Below are 21,868 nucleotides of genomic sequence, written 5' to 3'. Positions count from 1 at the left end.
ATATTTAGAACTTTAATACACCAATAAAATATTCACAATAATCGAAAAATTTTATTTGCTATTATAAGTTATTATAATCGGAAAGAGTAAAGTTTTCGAATTTGATAGATTAAAGATTTAGTTGCATCGCTATAAATAGAAAAATAGCGAAATCAATTTAGCGGCAAAACCTAACCTGGTATTGCATACTGTGTGTGAAGCAAAGGTCAATTACTAACGATCTCTCTTTTATGGAATGTTCCAACACGTCATAATATAACCGAGCCTTATGGCAATTAATGACTGACTCACTCGAGAAATTCGGTGACATAGTATCGGGAACATTTGGACCATTCCCAGGGAAAAGTATTATCGTCCAGCATGCGGGACATCACGTTGTGTACACCCGAACGATTCCTGAAACTTGCGCATTTGGCATCGTCATCGTGCGGCATGTTGAGTCTGTAATGCATTCCAAATATTTTTTCCGAGTGAATGTTATAACAAAAACAATTGCACTATGTAAAAAATCAAAAAAGAAAAAAGAAAAAATTTTATAAGATTAGAGGTTTATTAAATGTTGAGAAAAAAAATGCGTTTCTCTCATAAAACGAGTACATAGCAACAAGACTTTACACAAAGAAGTCGCTCTATAGCTCGGTACAAATGATATAATAGATATATATATATATATATATATATATATATATATATATATGTATATATAAGTTGCAAAGAATAATTAAACCGCATATTATATAATTAACACTTACACATGACCAATTTCATGTGCGATGGTAAACGCCGCGGCTAATCCATTATCCTGTACGATGGCGCATGAAGATCCTGGCGAGCACATTCTACCCAACTCAGCCAAGCCCAAAGTATCGCAACGTTTTTGACCCGGATTGTGGCATAAATTTTCTCTAAAAGTTTACATTTACACCAATGTTACATAACCAATGAATTTTGGATCTTGATTTTGTGTTCGTGCGTGCATGCGTGCACAATTATTTTGACAAATTTGAGAGACAAATATCCATATAAAAAAATTAATCATTTGCAATTATCTAACTTTTTTGTGTGATATTAAATCTCTTATATAATAAAAAAATGGAATTATTTTGGAATTTTAAATTGCTTATATTTAGTCAAAAGACTTTACTCTGACTTTGTTTTATAAAATATTTAAAAAATCTTCAACTACTTTTTATATTGTGGAAAGGAATGTATATTTCTACAATACAGATTTTTGATACAAACCTGGTTAAAAGAAGTGCAGCATCGTGATGATCCGGCGAAGGTTCATCCGGATTATTGTGTTTTTGCCACTGGCAAAATTGTTTCAGCATTTCAGCCGCCGCGATTCCGTCGCTTCCGCTATGTTTGATACCAAAAACTTCATCAGTCTTGATAATCTTCATCACGGCTATACTCACCGGATTGCCGATAGATTGATCCTTGTAGATACGTGAAACCTATCTTTCCAAAAGATCAAATGACAATATATAATCTTCCAATTCACAATTACATTATATTGCATGTACAAAAAAATTTATACTGTTTAATAAACTCTATCTTTTCCTACAATTTTATATTTTTAGCAAGTTCTTCGACATGGCTGCAGAACTCTTTTTTTTTGTAATAATAATTGTAATAATTTCGTTCTTAATAAAATTCTCATCTTTTTACATAAATCTATAGACATCTGCATATATAAAACTATTAAAATAAGTATAGTTCATTAAGAGGAATACGTTACACAAATATTTTATTTCATATAATTATAATTATATTGATATTCAAATATAATTTAATCATATAATGCGATAGCTACGATATCAACACAAAAATTAAATGCACATGAGAATATTGATACTAAATATAAAATATATGTATCTAGATCTTGAAGGAATCTTAATTATCTTTTCGCAAAATGACGAGAAAAATCGATTGTAAAGAATATATTACAGATATATAATTTCATTTTTTCCTCTTTTTTTTAAATGCAAATCATGTATGCATTTGAATATGAGGCCATTTCAATCTTGTCTGCTTTTTCATTCATAAAAAAATCGCAAATCTTAAAGCCGATTGATAGTTGCTAGGAAATATGATTGAATCATTTTGAATGAACAAGGAGCGTAGGTTCGTGAAAGCAAACTCCACACAGGATGTTGCCCCCGCACGGTAAGGTGTGGCCTTCGCGTGGGACACATAACTGTGGCGTAGCATGTACGTACTCGATAATGACGAGGCTAATTGTTGAATTACGTCGGATATCTCCCAGTTCCTTTCTTTTCTTTTTTCCTTATGTATGTATATGCGCGTGTCTCTTTGTGTGCATGTATGTGTCATATGTATAATGTTTTTTTTCATCAGAAATTTATTTCGCAATTATAAACTCTCATTTTCTGCGTCTCGTTTTCTATCTGTTGATAGACAACACTGTACTGCTGCTCTGGATCCTCGTCGATATTTAAAAATTGTCGTATCATTCGTGATAATAGTATTTATCCTAATTTATTGTTTGACATCCTTGTTTCTAAATTATTTTTTTATCTCTTCACAAAATAGAGATTTATCTTTTCTTAGCATAATATAGAATGAATAGAGAAAGATTATTATTTATCGCAACTTTCTCTAATTTTTAATACTGTACGGCTTTGCAACAAAGCTTCAAATTAAAATCTTTCATAAGGAAAGTCACAAATACTCTTTTGGAATCATGTTGTAGGATTATCCTACAATATATACCTGTATAGCATAAGTGTAAAAAAACGTGCCAATTGCGAAATCTCTCATAAGAAATATGGAAATGTGACTAATTGCGCGGTATTATAAAAAATTTACGTTTGAAATTGGGTATATTATCAAGAATAATATATACCCACCGTACTCATTAGAACAAGAATATAACTGATTAAGCCGCTGCCATGATATTCCACCATTTTCGCATCCGCCACCACCATGATCTCGATGAAATATTCACGCGGTAAGGCTCGCCGTGGTCTCCACGTTACGAAGAAATTCGAGTCCATTTTTGGATCCTGAGTGTACTTCTCGTTCTGGTAACTGTGTTTTCACATATTATAAAAACTAATTAGATAATACAAATGTTTTTAAATATATTTTAGACACACTACTTTTACGTCCATTCACTTTACACTAATTCTGAAGTATCTATTGTCGTAAGAGTAATCTTGGGTGGGGAGGGGGGATTAATAAATATCTCAATTAAAAAATGTTGAAATTTATCGTGTTAAAAAGCTCCGCTTTGATCATTACGATCGAAAATAATATATAATTTGAATGTACATGAACATATGTGTATATGTGCGTGCGTGCGTGCGTGCGTGCGTGCGTGCGTGCGTGCGTGCGTGCGTGCGTGCGTGCGTGCGTGCGCGTGCGTGCGTGCGTGCGTGCGTGCGTGCGTGCGTGCGTGCGCGTGCGTGCGTGCGTGCGTGCGATGCGTGCGTGCGATGCGTGCGTGCGTGCGATGCGTGCGATGCGTGCGATGCGTGCGTGCGATGCGTTGCGATGCGTACGTGCGTGCGATGCGATGCGTGATGTGTCATATATATATATATATATATATATATATATATATATATTTCTCTTTAATATGTATGCAAAATGTTTGCATATTCGTTTGTATTTCTACCTGTCGTCGTAATCCACCTTTTGGAAAAAATCTGGACGGTGTACGGTCTGTTCCACGAATCGTTCGTATTCCCGCTCGTTTTGCTCTCGCTGCGATGCGGTTTCTCGTGTCATCAATGATCTACGCTTTCGCGAACCCGTCCCAACGTAAACTTTATGAGCAGAAGGATCATCCGTTAACGAGGCGGGTCTGTCGTCCGAGTCGTATGTATCTGTAATATATCAATAATGACGAATAGGATAAAATCAATTTTTCTTTAAATTTAGAAATTTAGAATCTGGATTATATACATATAAGACATCAAAATTATGCATTTGAATTCAAATTTATAAATTGATGGCGGGTATCTCGAGAATATCTTATATACAAGATAAATTTTTCTCTTATTGTTAGATTTAAACATATTATTGTGTGCATCGTTTTTACGAGTTACATCGAGTTACATCGAGAAATATTGAGACAAATGAGATATCTTTTCATACATATAAATCTTCGACATTTTAATCGAAAGGTTGAAGATACGGCCTTTTAAAATCCGGACAAACTCAGAACGCAAAGAAATTGTTTTGCGGGGAAGTAAAATATCAGTCAATAATTGTATCGTCGCACATACACAAATTCGAGATGGATTAACTAAATAATCACAATAATATACAGATAGACAGATAAAGAAGTGAGAAAATTTCGACACAGGTACAGTATCAATGATTTCGTTTCGTAGGCAGAGTAAGCGCGTCGCCAAGCTGTCTCGATGGAACATCAGAATCCGCCCGAGGGAAGACGCAAATGTGCCTGAACCTGTTTTGAGATACAGGTGGTCGTTTATAGCAAGTGAGAAAATAACGAGTGAGAAAAGATGATGCGATGCCTTTTCCTCGAAGTCTCATGTGAAGCCTCATGCGATCGTGCGCATTTCAAAATACAATAATCAAAATACTTATAAATCAATGTAAATATATTGCAATTGCTATCGCAAACGCGACCGTAAGCCCGTAAGACTATAAAAAATAAATAAAATATTTTTAATGTACGCATCTTTGCGCGCATGCACACGTTACTCCAATCATGTCTAAAATAGTGTCAATAGTATTGGCGGTAAATCAAGTATAATGAAACCTGGTGATTGTATGCATAATAAGAAAAATAAAATTATTTTGCACGCGCACGTAAAATGTATCTAATGACTTACCTATTACACCACAGTTGCGACTCTCAATTTTGTTTTCGGAAATATGTTGGAAGTTGGAATTATCATTCAAATTGGACGCCGTCGCGGGTACGCGATAAATGGCGTGTTGTAACAAAGATCCAAGTGAATCCTTGTCGCCCTCACGCCAATGTTCGGTAGGTTTAATAAAGTAGCTTCCCATTGACGTTTTCACATGACCAGTCTGGAAATTGCGACAATACTTGTCAAGTATATATGTATATATGTATGTACGTGAAATCCGATAATATTTTTTGTTCAATCAAAACATAATCGATCACGTAACTTGTATGATGACTGTGTCATAACAAAGAAATAGTATTTCAGTCGAGATATAGAGAATATGTATAATCGATAGCAAAAGGAGAATAATTCTTCATGAAAAAATAAATCAAAATTATATAGAAGCAAATTTTTTTTCTATAAGACTTTGCTCTTGATAAAATTTGAAAATTAATATGTAATTAGAAAATATATTTGTGACAGCTGTTTATTTAAATCAGCCATTTGTCAACAATTAGATAGATGTATACGTCGCAATTAATTATAAATACGGTCATTTATTAATGTAACTGTCGGAATATTGCACGTTGCATGTTTTCTTATATAAAATAAGAAAAGATTTGGTTTTCGTTTATTTTGACTAGCGGCGACCCATACACAGATACTATTAAAAGTGTTATTTACAAACGAAGCGCCATCCCCCGTTGTTATCCTATCCGCTACACACACATATACACAAAACTGCGATATATATGTTAACTTCTTGATTAAACATTCTAATGGAGATGAACTCTCTCATTTATTTATTTTTTCAAAAGCGCACGTGCTCTTTGAAAGGAACGACGCAGATCTCACTTATTTTAAACATTTATAACTTCTCTAGGGAAAAAAAATATTTGGATACATGCATACTCTAGTATTAAATATAATAGCGAACGAGAGAGAGAGAGAGAGAGAGAGAGAGAGAAAGTCAGCCAGCCAGCCATTTATCAATGAGATTGTGCATTTGTAGTATTGATAAATACATAGATTAGAGCTAAATAGATAGCATGAATGATGAGACTTTACATAAAGCTGGAGTAGTTATAAGCTACAAAAATCGCCGGCATTAAGCGACGTTGCTCGTTATTCGATGTGCTCAATTCGCTTGTGTTTGCAATTTGCATTTTTGTGAGCATGCGCCTTCTCTATTCCGCACAGGGCACAAAGACGGACTTGAGAATTACCGAGAACTGCCTGGCAAAAAACGTTCCTCCGTCTTTTTTTCCTCATCTGTCTGACTCCTTCCCTTTTTCTTACCCATCTCCCTTTTTGCTTTTTCAAACGACTAACAATCTGACTGATAACGACCTCGCTATTATTCGCTCAAAGAAATTCATCGTCCTTTCGTCGATCAATATAGAGTTGATTCATCGCGTTATATCGGTAAAAATAGCTTATCATCAATTATCCTTATTAATGCAAGATTTTTTTTTCAAATTTTTCTCTCTCTATTCCACAAAAAAACACTTGTATTTATATCTTTAAAAATATTCAGAGTGCTGTCGAAATATATTCTTTTTATATTATACATATGTAATGTATCATAAATCCTATAATATTTGTGAAAATATCGCTTGCCATTGTCAGAAAGTCTCGAAAAAGTAGTTAAGATTTATTGTAAATGGACTAGAGCTAATAGCTTCAAACCTTTTCTCGCAAATATCCCCGCGAACGTTACAAAGAAGCAAAATCGGATCATGAGTATAAGCATACTCTGTTGCAACCGTTGCAACTGCTTGACAGACTATAAATACGCTGACCGTATATCCTATCCTTCGCGCCTATATAGCTCCACGCTTGTTTTAAAAACCAACGACCGCATTTTGTTTATGCTATTGCAATTTGTTTTGACTCGCTTTGACGTGTGCTTTCACGAACATCCCTGTTTATGCTAACTGTTAAAACATCAGATATCAGTAATAAGAGAACGAGAGAGAGAGAGAGAGAGAGAGAGAGAGAGAGAGAGATAAAAACAGTATAAAACGAGAAAAAAATGCGTTTTCTTAAGTCGAATGCGATTCAATAGTATTAATGAAAAAGAATTATGCGAGACATCATGTGTGCATAATGTTTTGCGTGCAGAACTGACTGCTAAATTAAAAGTGACCGGATTTCATCCAACATCCCCGATCAAAGTTATCTTTATTTAAGTTTCATTTAATATCCAGAGAATATAATGTATCGTAATAAAATGAAAATTCTCTGACTTACACATCCTGTACGAACAGAGACAATAACGGACACTGTAATAATGTAATTCAAAGAAGGTGCGCGCGCGCGTGTGTGTGTATTTATCTCAACATTTTAAAAACATGTAGTTTGTGTGATAATCCTTTGAGAATAATTGATTTTTTCACCCTTAAATTAATCTCTCTCAGAATGTGAAAAATAATAAACAATATTTTTAACCTTTTTGTTTTGTAAAAATTACACCTCGTAAAATTAATATAATAATGTTAATATATAATAATAAAATAATATGTCTATAGAAAAATTTCGTCTCGTATGTTTTAATAAAGTACATATGTGACCTTTTTTTATCATCTTTTTCCAATATGATTTTTTATTGATATTTTTGCTTTCCGTTTATTTTTAATATTAAAAATGATATTAAAAATCCAATCTCAGCGACTTTTAGTTAGAGGCCTTTAAAAAAAGAGCAGTTTATTTTAAACGTCTTTAATCATATAGATGTATAAATAATGGAGATAAAGAAATAAACCGTTTTCAATGTTTTTAAAACTCTGTCTTTTAAGATAAATAATCTTCATAAAAAATTGCGCTACGCGAGATGTCATTACAAACAAAATATCTGTAATTAATTCCGTTTATTATATTTCACACATTTCTGTCAAGGTTGTTGAGTCGATTCAAAACTGGTCATACCGGCTCGAGTCCAACTCGCAGATTTGCGATCTTATATATAATACCGTGGCGTATCCCAAAAAACAATGTAAAGTTCGTTCTTCGGTAAATCGGAGATGTGATTGGCGTAAATATATTTACGAGAATCTAAAAAATATGCAACCAAAATGTATGTAATTATATCATGTCATTTTTTTTTTAAATACAAAGATTAAGAAATGTATATTTCCTTTTATGTACATACTATGCTAAATAATTGCCAGAGATATTTATCCATTATGTTTGGCGCTACATCGAACGCAACAATCAAGTACTTTTTCCAATAATCTCAATAAAGTTTATTTGCGTTTAAATATGTAAAAGCACGTACACGTATTAAGGAAATTTTTTGTTCAATGTAATAAATTAATTTTTATAAGTTATAAAATAATAATAAACTTCTCCTCCTTCTTCACCCCTATGATCGGCAAATTTATGTGCACGGATACAAAACCGTAAAAAATGTATTAGATAGTATAAATATATGTATAGATAATATATTTAAATCAAAACTAAAAAATTAACTTAAATAAAATTATATTGGAGAGAATGTCATAAAATGTTGAATCAAACGTTTTTAAAGAATTTCTCTTAGAGACATACAAAAAACTGAAAAAGCAAGAAATTAGCTTTTGTACTTAGATTTTTATTAAACGTTTAATTTTATGTTTTAGTGTTATGTATTTGTAACCATTCTCATATTTATAAAAAAAGATCATTGTTAATTAATATTGCTATTCGTCGTCACATATCGTATGAAATTTTACTGATGATAAAAACTTCGAGACAACTCGAGCTTTCGCAACAGCATAATCTACTATTGATGATTCGTGACTAAAATTTAAACAAATAAAAAGATACACAATGATTACTGAATCACGCAAAATTAAACATTTTGTATTTCTCAGTTCGCGTACGTGTCAATTCTTGACACACAGTCATATGTTAAAGAAATATTAAAAGACATATTAAATTATTATAATACTACCTATTATAATACTTGTATATATATTTATATAAAATCAATAAAAACTGCCGGGTATTATTTATACAAATTCTTCAACTGCAATCTCAATAAATTTTTGATGAGAATTATGGAAATGCTCTTTTTTCGACAAAATACCGAAATACAGACATAAGAGTAAGTAATAACTAAAAAATAAAAAACTTTTGACAAGCCAAGTTTCAAATGAGGAAACCAAATGGCAAAATTATATTTTCCAATTAATTTTAAACATTCTAACTATACTTTAACAAAATTTTAAAAATACTTGAAGCTTACAATTAGTTTGCAAAGATAGGCGTCAAAAATCTGTAGCAACACGCAAATTAATATCAAAGACAAAATTAAGACTATTAAAAAAATGATAAAGAGAGTCAGAGAAACCAATATCCGCGAAAGCAATCGTAGCAAACGAGATTTACTATCTCTCGAATAATTAGATTGAGTGGCTAGGTTCACTATCTAGACTCTAGAGTAAAGACATCGACTCAACCGGATGCTTACTTCTTCCTATTTCTACATCTGAAACAGACAGCCGATTGATTATTCTAATCTTGCTATGGCTAAATTAAAACGTGACCTAAATCACTAGAAAGAATGTACAACAAGGGAAAACTACAACTTTTTCATTTCATAATTTTGTTCTTCTGAAAAAAGAAAAAAAAAAAAAAAAAAGAAAGAAAGAAAGAAAAGTAAAAATTTTGCAAATATATCATTATTAATCATTTTCCTATAATAATCTCATCGAAGAAGCAATGATGAAAAAGATTCGTTAAATACTTTAACCTGCCTTGCATAATTGAAATAATCGCCAATAAAGGTCGTAATGATAGCCTAAAATTATTATATACCGAGCTAAAGAAAATATATATTTAACTAACAAATAAAAAATGTGACTTTATGCTAATCGATTCGCGCTACAACGGAACACAGACTCTGGCAGATTTATCATTCTTGCAATCGGTTGAAATTAACTGATTTGTGCGATGCGTATAAAGAATCGCAAGACGAAACATTTTCTAAAACTCAAATCTGTGACTCACCATTCCGTGACAAAGGCTGACACTGACCGCTGAACTTGGATCGCCGTCGACTGACCCGCTGTAATAGCAACCCAACTGATGACCAGCATGTTCTCTTCTAGTTGTGTTCTCGCTCATATGCGTCACCTACGTCATCATTGTGTAAAGAGTAATTAAGACTGTTAATTAAGTGAAAAAGTTATTGACTACAATTGCGAATTCGTTTCATTTTAATGCGCATTCTCTCTCCGCTTTCACACAAATGTTTTTTATAAATCCAATAATTTTATAATAATTAAAAGTCGTCATAGATACATATATATGACATAATTTAATAACAGAGAGAGAGAGAGAGAGAGAAATGTTACTTGATCGATTGATCGATCCTTCTTACCTTTAGATCGGGAGATACGAAACTGGCATCGTGCGCCAATCGCAAACGAAATCGCCTTCCAAAGGCGGTAAATTCATATTGCGGATGAGGATCCCAAACTTCGGCCGACGCATGTCGAAAGTGACCACTGTGATGTCTCTTTGCCGTGGAAAATTCTTCGGCTGAAAATAAGAGACTTTGTTTCAAGTAGAGCAAAATTCTTTGTTTTATTACAAGCTATATAAAAAAAAGTGATATTATAGAAAATGAGATGCTGATTATTTATATTTCAGTCTCGTTAGATTAACGTATCTATTATATTTTCTATGTAGTATTATGTCATAATTTAATTACTTGAGTTTTCAGTACAGATATATATATATATATATATATATATATATATATATATGTGTGTGTGTGTGTGTGTGTGTGTGTGTGTGTGTGTGTGTGTGTGTTCGCGCGCGCGCGCGCGCGCGTGTGTGTGTGTAGAAAAATAATATAGTTGGATTAAATTTTTTCGCTTTTTTTTACCGTTAGGATTATTATATGTGTATATACATTCACGCATTATTTACATACTTTATTTCAAATACTTACGTGGATCTTCGTACTGATTTTGACTAATTTTGAAAGGCTTGACGTATTCTAGATTACCCTTAGCTAACCGCAACACATCGATCGATGATGCGTTATTGTGTTTCTTTGTACTTTGCGTTTCCTTGGAAAGCACTGAAATTATATTAAAAGAATAACTTGTAACACTTGTTTTTCTTTCCAACCCGTTCAAAAATATTAGTGTATTCGCTATATTTTTAAAACTGTTTATGCAATAATAAGTTCACGAAATATGTGAGATAAAAAAAAAGAATATTAAATATTAATTTCTACATTAAATAAATAAACTATTCGTATCCTAATTTCGTTAATCTAATTGTAGCTATTATGCATGCACAGGACGTTTGTAAAATAGATTTTGAAAAAAAAAAAAAAAAAAATCAATTTTTTCTCAGGTTGAACAATGTTGATAGAATTCATTGAAATACAGCTAAAATATAGTTTTATATTTGAAAATCAAGCGGTACTAATTACTTATTACTTAAATGAGTCTATCAATATTAAACTGAATAATTGCATGTATGACAGAAAATCGATCGATACATTCCATCTTTGTGATTTCTATATCTGTCGCTTACAATTTCTCTGACAAGTTATGATACAGTCCACACAATTTCCCGTTATTTTTTTTTTTTACGCTATCATTGGACCATATATTACGCGCGCAAGAATGTGATTGTGGATATCATTAATCTAGATTTAACGACAGAAAGTAAGATATGGTAAGACCTTGAAGAAATTGTTCACGGAACAGCAGCAAACATTGCTTTGTTTAATTATATCGAGCTCTACCTACAACATGGCCTCGGTAGTACACGAAACACATCTGGAGAAATACATAGCGCACACGCACACACAATTCTATAATTACGCATGACAGTTTTCACAAGAGGTATCGAATGTCAGTTCTGAATCATAAACCATGAGATAAACGTGAATGTTCTGCAAACCGAGCGTCAAATTTGCAACTTTTCGCTTTACATAATATAATGCTCAGAGTGCACAAGACGCGTACTTTGATTAACGATTTCCTCGAACAAAATATATATATCGAAATAGTGGATATCGACATAAAGAGATTATTTATAATAAACCTGCAGAAGGCATAAAAGTAATAGTTGCGTCAATTCATCAAATGTAAATTTAGAAAAAAAATTGTAACATATGTGCGAAAAAATGAAGCACATAATTCTAAATATTTGTGTGGATGTGTAATAGTGTAATGTATCTAATGTTAATTTTAAATTAATAATTGTCAATTAATTATATTTTTTGCAATGTAATGCAATGTAAATGCAATGAAAATTACCAATAGTATTTAAAATTGTGTTATGTAATACTCGTTGTGTATATGTATATTTACGTATAATTGCAGCACAAAATAGAAAATTGCAAATTGCCCATAAAATACATAAAATACGATTAAAACTATACAAAAGGATGTTTAACATCGTAAAATACATAGCTAAAAATCCAATGCGTTAAAATGTTTACATCTTTAGCACGTCACATAATAGATTTTCTTGCTGTACGATACAGTTTGTCGAAATTGCAAATGGAATAAATGGAGTAACTATCCGTTTCAACTTCCTGAACTTAAGATTCATCTTACAAAGCATAATATTTCTGAAAATACTGCAGAAAACGTGCCCGACGGCACTATCGTTCCAAACAACACATTTGTTTTGCGCACTGAGATTTCTACAAAAGAAATTTCGCTAATAGTAAATAATAACAACAATTTTCGTTCCATTTTCAAACTAAATGTACGAATAACGGGTGTTGGTAACCGTAAATATCTTTTAAATATGGATAAAAGAAAATATATAATATATGTTATCACAAAAATAAGATAAAAGAGAACAAGATATTTCATAATTACTCTATTATTATTTCTTACATTTATGTATAAGAAAAAATTAAATATCACTAAACTACTTTTCGCTATCTTACACTCTACCTAATACAGCAAAAGACACATAATGAATCTACTTGTGACACTCCAAAGCCATTCCAAACAGCAATCAATATACGCAATAGCACATTGGCTAAATTATGTATTCATTTCAATGAAAATAACAACAAGAAATGCGAATATCAAGTCAGATTGCTCCAGGTTTATCAAAACGCTCGATTGTTTTCATTAAGGGGACATATCTGTTTGAAACTTCGAAAAATGAGTATATTTCTTAGATTTTTTTACAAGCTCAATGACTTGATAAAATTTTTTTATATTTTTATTTTTTTACGATATTAATACAATACTATTAACTACTAAAATAAAAATTTTCAGCTTAAAAAATTTTTTTTTTTATTAAGTTATGCGAATATTAGATTCCAGTTTTATCGTGTGCATGAAAATGTTCGTTTATCATATTTGAAATCAAAAATACAAGTTCTGTTTTTATTAAACATATTAATAGCTAATCTGCTATTCAAGCATTTTTTTCAAAATTCTAAAAAATAAACAAAATTGACGTGTTGAAAAAGTTTCATTAAAAAAAAGAAATCCATCTTTTCTTTGTTTATAACAAAAAAATGGGGAATTGGATTGAAAAAAGTTTCGTTAGCAGATGTGGAATTTTATTAAGAATTCGCATATAAAATTTGAAGTCAATCCGTCGAACGTAGGCAGAGTTTTCATCTACATTGTGCATGAAAATATAAATCTGCAAATATTCGCATAATTCTTGAAAAAAAATGTTTCTTAAGCTGAAAACTTTTATTTACCTCCTCAATAATATGGTATTAATGTTTTCATAAAAAATTTTTATCAAGTCGTTTTGCGCAAAAAATCTAGAAAATGTACTTATTTTTCGAGATTTCGACTAATCTAACCTAACCGATAATTTTCTTGACTGGTTGATTGAGAGTTGAAATAATAATAATGTATAATAATAAAACGAATATATAACGTAGTTTTTTTTTTTTTATTTTAATAATACTATAAATTATAAATGAACCTATGTGAATCTATATGTGAATTTATGCACGCGCGCGTGCACGCCAAGTTCGCGATGTTATGTTGGTAAAACGCGAGCATATGTAATCACATATTTGCAATCATGAAGAAAAATCTGAATCAATAATCAATCATTTGAAATACTCGTCAGAAATTAGGTTTTATTTGATATGCTGTTTAAAAGCTTCTCTATCTTTTTATTTCTAACATTAATGAAAACAAGTTTGATTTTCGGTACAAACTATATACGCAGCCTACGCGCGATTCTACTTGTATTATATATTTTTCGTACTTTATGTTTTTTTCACGCATTATCTAGGTAAAAAGCATCATAAATTCGTTTAATGTCCATTAAAGTTAGATTGATTCTCTTTTAGATCTCTCCTATTAGTCTCTTACTACCGCGCGGAAGTTGAAGAAATTATTTTTCAAAATTATCAACAAGGCAAATCAACAACCTACAACTAGTTCCGTATCATATGTTGTTGAATTGCAGCGCTTGGATATATATATAACATAGTCTTTTTAATATAAAAGAGCCATTCTCATTATATGTATACTGTCGAACCGTTACTCTCGCATAAACGTTTATGCTTCGACCGCGTCTCGACTATGCTGAGTGACACTGAGAAGACTTTCTCGTCTTCCTCTTTCACAAGGAGGATACTGTGTTCGTAGGAGAAAGATCTTTTATAGTGTCTCGCATATGTTGCCATTTAATTACAGTATCGAAATATGAGCCTGTGTGGAAACGTCCGAGATGTAAGTCTTTGAAATTTTTCTTTACAATAATCTTTAAAAGTGTATGCATAATGATAAAAAGTTAAAATGGATCTTGCATATATCATAAATTAAAGAAAAGTTTCTATTTGAGAAATACTAAAAATAATTTTAAAATCATGAAAAAAATGTGCGGGAATGATATAAAAGAGAATGTATTTCATATATCTTGTATTCATACATGTATTTTCTTTTTATTTTCAAAGAACCTAATGGAAGCTATATTTAAAGAAAAACTTGATGAAATTTATGTTGATAAAACGCGAGCAAAACCATAAATCAAAATTCTCCAAAAGGTCAAACTAAATTCTATTAAAAGTAAAAAAACATAAAACATTCAAAACGGGTTAATACAACGTAATAATAATGTAAAATCACAAATGGCGCAATTGATACGATATTGGTTCAAGATCATTGAATGTTATTGTATCATTCCGAATGCCAGCTGGCTCTGACTATTTTAACCCAAATGATCTCGCTCATAAATTACAGCTGGACCGACTGATATATCCTGTAACGAGGCATAGTGATGTGAGTTCTGCAAGTTGGTTGAGATGTTTACAGACAAGATGCATGGTCGCCTGGCAGCAATATCGTATCCTATACATTCGCGATTTCACTGACAAAATAAAACCTCCAAAGTAAACTTTTTTTCAAGCGCTTCAAATCACTCGGTTCTGCAAGTGTCGATAAAAAAGATGCAATATGTTGTTAATTTATCTACTTATTTATACAATAATATATTTAAGCGATTTTTGTGTCGGCCTACCACAGGCAAAGAAAGAATTTTTCCTCATTTATCGGAAAAAATTGACAAAGCTAATTTTGATTATTCTTTATAATTTTTAACTTACTTAAATATACAAAATATGTCAAATACAATATTTACGATAAATAATATGAAAATACGTCAAATAGACTGGACGAATTATCTTTTGTATACAAAGAGTTTCTTTGATTAATTTAATATTGATTTTTTTACTACACAAAAACATTTTTTGAAAAGCAAAAAATATTTATAAAAGTATGACGTTTTCGAATAAACATCTTCATCTTAGAGAGAGATGGCAAACCACCATAGATGATTTTAAAGATGAGATACACATATATTTATTGACGTCGTGTGTGTGTGTGTGTGTGTGTGTGTGTGTGTGTGTGTGTGTACATAACATATACACATACATATACAATATATGTATTGTATTTTATCATTATTCTTTCTCCTAGATAAATTTATTGCAAATTTAGATAACACATTATTTCAAAGTATATTATAAATCTAAGGAATCGATTTATATAAATAAAATTTATATAAATCGATTTACGATATCGTATCAAACTACTCAGAATTTACTGAGGTAACACGATGACTTGAAGAAAACAATATGCAGAAACTCGCTTTAAAAAAATTAATTACATATATATTCGTTACTACTTGTTACGAAGAAACGCATGTTTCTGCTTCAATATTACTGCTTCGCGTAAATTAACATGGATTAACAATCAAGGTTTTTCTTAAACAACACGCAATACCTGAGAGCGTAGTCCAAGAGCAACCAATAATGGAACTCGGAAAAGGACGTTTGTAATCACACACAAAATATATATCTGAGTGAAATTACAAAATCGATCATAAATATGTATATACAAAAAATTATGCATAATATTTGTAACATTTACATTTGCCTTTTCGTGCGTTTCGTATAAGAATTATTACATCTTTAAGTTTGTATCGGTTTCGGACGATCTTTAAATTTAACAAAATTTTATTCTTACTTGTGAAATCATACAATCATCGAATCACTCGTCGATAAAAAGTTGAAAACAAATGCAAACGCGGCAAAAGATATTTTCCGAAGACAACGTTGTGCTTCGTTAAACGCGTGATGTCCGTGACTGCTGACTGTGACAGAAACACGAGCCTTCACGACGTACGCACTTTTAGTAGCGTTCACTGCTCGCACGCGGTTGCACTTTTAAGTTACACCAACGTTTCTCCTCACTTCTCTTTTCTGAGCTGCATATCACTCACATCGAGCGTTCGTCTTTCTATCCGTCTATACTCGCGTAGGCGCAATGTTTATGTGTCATGCTGCCAATGTGGTTGTGCGAAGAAGATACGTTTTATCAACACGCTCGCTCACTCTCACTCTCTCTCTCTCTCTCTCGCGCGCGCGCGCAAAGTAATCCCGTTTATGCGTTGTATGCGTTTCATGTGCAAGCTTGCCGGCAAATTCGCGAAAACGTATGTCTATCTATCTTGTTGCAATGATACCGCTTCTTGGAACGTTTGCTTGGAAAAGAAGCAAGATAGAATTTCATGACAATCGGATATTTGAATTTTAACTAAAAAATTTTAATTAGAAATTGTGGACGCAATATCCGTTTAAACAATGTGTGCGTGCGTAATGTCCGAAAAAACTCCGCATAAAATAAATTCTATCAAATTATATTAAAATTTCTTTATCATGAAATTAAACCTACTTTATACGTAATTTGTACCTACTTTATACCTAGTTTATCCGGATAAATCAGATTTTTTTATTTTACATTTTGTATTTTACTTTTTAATAATTTCTTCCTTTTTTACTATAACACTTGAAATTTTATGTTGTCGACTGCTTTCATTAGACACTTCTCATTGTAATTTTTTATTTTTGAATGAGAAAGTTTCGTTTTATATAATTGAGAATATGTTAAAATGTCCTTTATATATATATATTTCAACAGTTGAATTCTTTTTATTAAAAAAAGTTAACAAGATTATCAAAATACATAAAACAGCTGTGGAATAAAATAAAATAGAACCAATATTTATATATTCTTCACGGTATTCTTCGTTTCTCTCGAGTCATTTCATCATAGATCATGGAAACGCGTGCGTATATACGGTAAATGACGAGATGTATTTTTTTTTACGAATGCGACAAATTTAGACATTATTACATATGGCTCGTTGTACGCCTATAAGCAGTTGCAATTTTTCACGCACATTCATTTGCCTTTCTCTTGCCTTTTCTAAATCAGTTTTATTACTTGTCGATTATTATATTTGTATTTATGAATCCTTCAGATATCTTGGATGGATACATGTCACGCATTACAACCTGTAACTGTATCTTGTATTTTCGCATGTTTGAAATTTGAATTGAAATGAAATTTGTTTTTATAAAAATTATCAAGTAAATAAAGAAACAAAAGAAACAGAAGCGAGACTCACCCTCGTTTGTAAAATTCTGCTCGATCGAGTCCAATGTTGTAGTAATCCATGCAACACCGTCGATCCGCTTCTCTCGCGCTTCATCGACGACGAAGCGATCGACCATTGAATCGTTCTGCATTCGGCCAACATCTCCGATCCTGTCTACGTTGCGCACATTCGACCACAAGATTACTAGCAATATGACGAGTAAAACGATGCCGAGGGCCGCGCTAATTGTGGCGATACGATTTGAAATTCGCGACATATCTGCAATTCCCATTGATGCACACGCACATCTATTTTCGTTCTAAACGTATTCAGCGTTTTCTCGCGCTCTCGAAAGTGATCACTAATATGTATATGTATTTATCGAGAGATCGATTCCGCATCAATCTCATCGCGTTACACATTATTCGAGCGAATCAATTCATCATTCCATGAAAATCGCGTTGTCAGACTGCAGAGATTTCGCGCGCGCGCGCGCGCGCGCGCGAACGCATATTTTGAGGTATTCGTGCCGGTATCTTCGTACATATATCCATAAAACCCTCCGCAGAGAGGTCTCTCAAGGTCTCTCCTCTACCTCCTTTCGAATCTTGTTTTCTTCGCAGACGTCTCGTCGACAGAATGCAACTAGGATCGACGTAGCGTCCATTAAAGAACGCGCGGAAATATCTCGCCTATCTTTCTCAAATAACTTCGACTATACCGCTTGTGCTTGTGCGTGATGAGAGTGCGTGCGTTACTAGGAAAATAGCCGGCTGAAAAAGTTGAAATGCATCGCGCCGCTCGTACCTAAATCACGATTATCCTCGAATAGAGCGGATATCATTGTTTGTCTAACGTCTAACGTGTTTCAATTTAGTTGTTTTAATCAATTTAATCGTTCTTCTTACTCATTTCGCATTTCGCGTCTTTACGCAGCTGAAAGCTTACGTTTATCGCGCCAACTTTTTCGCGTTCCTTCTCTCGAGGATCGCGCGAGAAACATTTCCAATCAAGTCAAGGAGCGGCGAAAACACATCGATAGAAATGATGATGCTGATGATGACGGCGACGGCGACGACGACGACGACGACGACAACAACGACGATGATGATGATGATGATGATGATGATGACGACGATTGAGATGATCGAAACCTTCAGTTTTCACATAGAGCGCGATTTGACAAAATTTGCAACTGAAATTTATCCGCGCTGTATGATTCAATCTTGCTTCAGCTGCTAAGCGCGACACTCTCCTAAAATCAAATAAACGATTCTTTACAAACGAATCAACAATTAGATCGATAAAAAAATGGTGTCATATTCGTTAAATAAAATTATAAATAAAACTACACAATTTTGCCACAAATAAAATTTCTATTGTTCAAAATTGTTATTATATCAAAAAGAAACTGTATTGTGTCGAAAATGCAATTTTTCAGATTTTACATTTAGCAATTTTAGAAAAAGATTGACAATAAAGTTCCATAATAATCTCTCTAAAGTAAAATAAATTAAATCTAATCAGTTTTCAGAGATAGCAACTTTATAATGTATCTAAGATATAAAATAATTATTTTCTGATATATGGTAATTACTTTCTCTGTGAGAAACTTGATTATACATATTATGTGTAACACATGCGTATTTAATATTTTACAATATATTTATTTACTATTTTACAATATATTTATTTACTATTTTACAATATATAAATCTAAAAAAAAAGAAATGATTGATCCTTTTCTACATAAATATATCCAACACACAATTGTAAGTAACAATAAAATTTCTCACGAGAAAACTAACAAATTTTATTCGTAATATTAATCAAGCATAACTCCCGAATTTATTCTAGAGTCAATTGGAAGGAAAATGTGTAAAACAAATATAATATAAATACTATTGAAATACTATTTTTCTTACAGAACGGCTAAAAATAATTCTATGTTTATTAGGAGATCTAGTTAAAAGGTTTATCTGAGAAAGTCTGCACATTAAATTTTATCATTATTAAATTGTATCTCATAAATGTGTAACGAGCTCAAAATACATGATTAGTTTTTGAAAAATGTACGAACATATAATTTTATAATTTTTCTCTAGTCTTTTTTTATATCATGTATAAAAAGGTCTCTATTTCTTGGAAAGATAATAATTTTCGTCGAGTGCTGAATATTTGGAAGAAACTTATAAATTAAAGTGAAGTAAAGCTAAACATTTAAAGCCAAGCAAACGCAACATAAATAAATATAATTTTTTATTTATGGAATCTCTTTTTAGGCAAATGATATTTCTAGTGAAATATCAGAAAGTTTTAGAAGAAGAAGAAGCTTAAATTTTCGCAGCATCAAGGTTGAGGGAGAATCAGATACATATAAAAGTTGCTTGGTGCGTGGCTATACTTCGACCTCGGAAATATGTTAAGGTCTGGGTCAAATTATTCTCGTCACGTATCACACGCACCAAGTTTGATCAATCGATTAGACAATCGATAAATCTTTGTTTCGAAATTTCATAAAATCCGCACTATGTATATATATATATATATATATATATATATATATATATATATATATAATAGTACGTAATATAGCTACCTTCTTTTTTTGAGGTGCAATACAGATGCAAATACAATACTTTTGCAATATAATTATTTTCTTCGTCAATTTGATCAACAATACTGCATATATATAATATAATAATATTGTAATACCATGCACATATCTGACAATAAATATATATTTGTAAGAAAATTTGTAAGAAAATTTTTTATTTATCGATTTATAGTATTTTCACGCAATAACTAAAGAAAAAAAGAAAAAAGGGTCAGAGAAACAAACGTATATCGTATATTGACAAATTACTTGTCCTTATTAACGCATTTTCATGTTTGACAATTATAACATGAATAATTTGATAATATTTTTTTGTAGAATTCTTAGAAAGTATCGAAAAAAAAACTTTAATCTACGTTGTACAATTGCATAAATTATATATATTTTGTATACAATATGCGCGTGCATGTGTATACATAAATCTGTAAAATTATATTTATCTATATTTATATGTGTGAAACAAAAAAACAATATATTTAATGTATTCGTTTTTTTTCTAAATTCGTAAATTTAATATAATACAGCTGTTTCTCTATGCACGCATATTTTTTCTACAATAAAATAGAATTTGGCAATTACATGTTCGAAATTATTCTATCACGATGTATTCACGCTACACAAAACCATTTACATTAAAGAAAACGAAAGACTCCTTCACAACACAATTCTTGTTTTTATTACAATCAATGGACATTGACGTTAATGCAATTTGATTTAAATCGTTATCGCTCGTGTCTAGATCTCATTCGTACATCGAAATTTCTTCAAGTATTTTGATCAAAAACTTGATGATGGAAATCACGTAGCCTTGCAATGCTCTGCAGACTGTAAAATTAACATTTCGTATTCCTTATCAAAACTTTGCCATATCAAGATTAATTCACAGCTGTCGGCAAAAATCAATACCGAATAGACAAATCTCTTTGTTCATTTTTACACTATCAATCTGATAAATCTATCCTAATAGAATGAATTAAAGTTAAAAAGAAACATTTAAAGATGGATTTAATTTAGTATTTATTGAAAAAAGAGAAAGAAACGGTATGCTTTGTGAAAATCTTTGTCGCATAGACAAAGTAAAAAGCATTATTTACATTAATATATACGTATAAGATGTGTATAAGATAATATAATGAAATTAAATTGTATAAAAAGAAATAACTTTCTTCGCGCGTGTCAATTTTTTGAAATGTAAACGCTCACAACACATTTGACGGCGATTAATTATAAATAAGACTTGATTGTTGGCACACGAATCATAATCTATTGATACTGATTGCGAAATAAGTTTCATCCAACAATATTTATTGTCACTATCAATCCGTATGCATATATCGGTGGGAAGAAAAGAAGAAAGTTTGGTACACATACACACACACGCACGCACACACACACCCATACACACACACCCATACACACACACACACACACACACACACACACACACACACACACACACACACACACACACACACACACAGAGGGTGTCCGGAGTCGGTCGCACCAC

The 21,868-nt window shown here is 31.7% G+C and overlaps 1 protein-coding gene across 4 annotated transcripts in view; it reads right to left on the bottom strand.

The window, feature by feature from the left end:
- The window catches only part of LOC126853199 (A disintegrin and metalloproteinase with thrombospondin motifs 8), a 39,060-nt gene that overhangs the window by 15,319 nt on the left and 1,873 nt on the right, over positions 1-21,868 (bottom strand). For all 4 annotated transcript variants that reach the window (XM_050598756.1, XM_050598753.1, XM_050598754.1 and 1 more), the window contains exons 2-11: positions 17,775-18,999; positions 10,795-10,926; positions 10,219-10,379; positions 9,846-9,971; positions 4,833-5,034; positions 3,644-3,854; positions 2,874-3,054; positions 1,243-1,457; positions 753-905; positions 292-441 (exon numbers count right to left, since the gene is read on the bottom strand). In XM_050598756.1, coding sequence (XP_050454713.1) covers positions 292-441; positions 753-905; positions 1,243-1,457; positions 2,874-3,054; positions 3,644-3,854; positions 4,833-5,034; positions 9,846-9,971; positions 10,219-10,379; positions 10,795-10,926; positions 17,775-18,036 — 1,793 coding nt within the window. In that variant the 5' untranslated portion in view covers positions 18,037-18,999. The remainder of the gene's footprint in view (positions 1-291; positions 442-752; positions 906-1,242; positions 1,458-2,873; positions 3,055-3,643; positions 3,855-4,832; positions 5,035-9,845; positions 9,972-10,218; positions 10,380-10,794; positions 10,927-17,774; positions 19,000-21,868) is intronic.

The sequence above is a fragment of the Cataglyphis hispanica genome, chromosome 11 (assembly GCF_021464435.1).
Source record: "Cataglyphis hispanica isolate Lineage 1 chromosome 11, ULB_Chis1_1.0, whole genome shotgun sequence".
Taxonomy (NCBI): Eukaryota; Metazoa; Arthropoda; class Insecta; order Hymenoptera; family Formicidae; genus Cataglyphis; species Cataglyphis hispanica.
The sequence above is the reverse complement of the archived record's forward strand: the minus strand, read 5'-3'. Positions and strand labels throughout refer to the sequence as shown.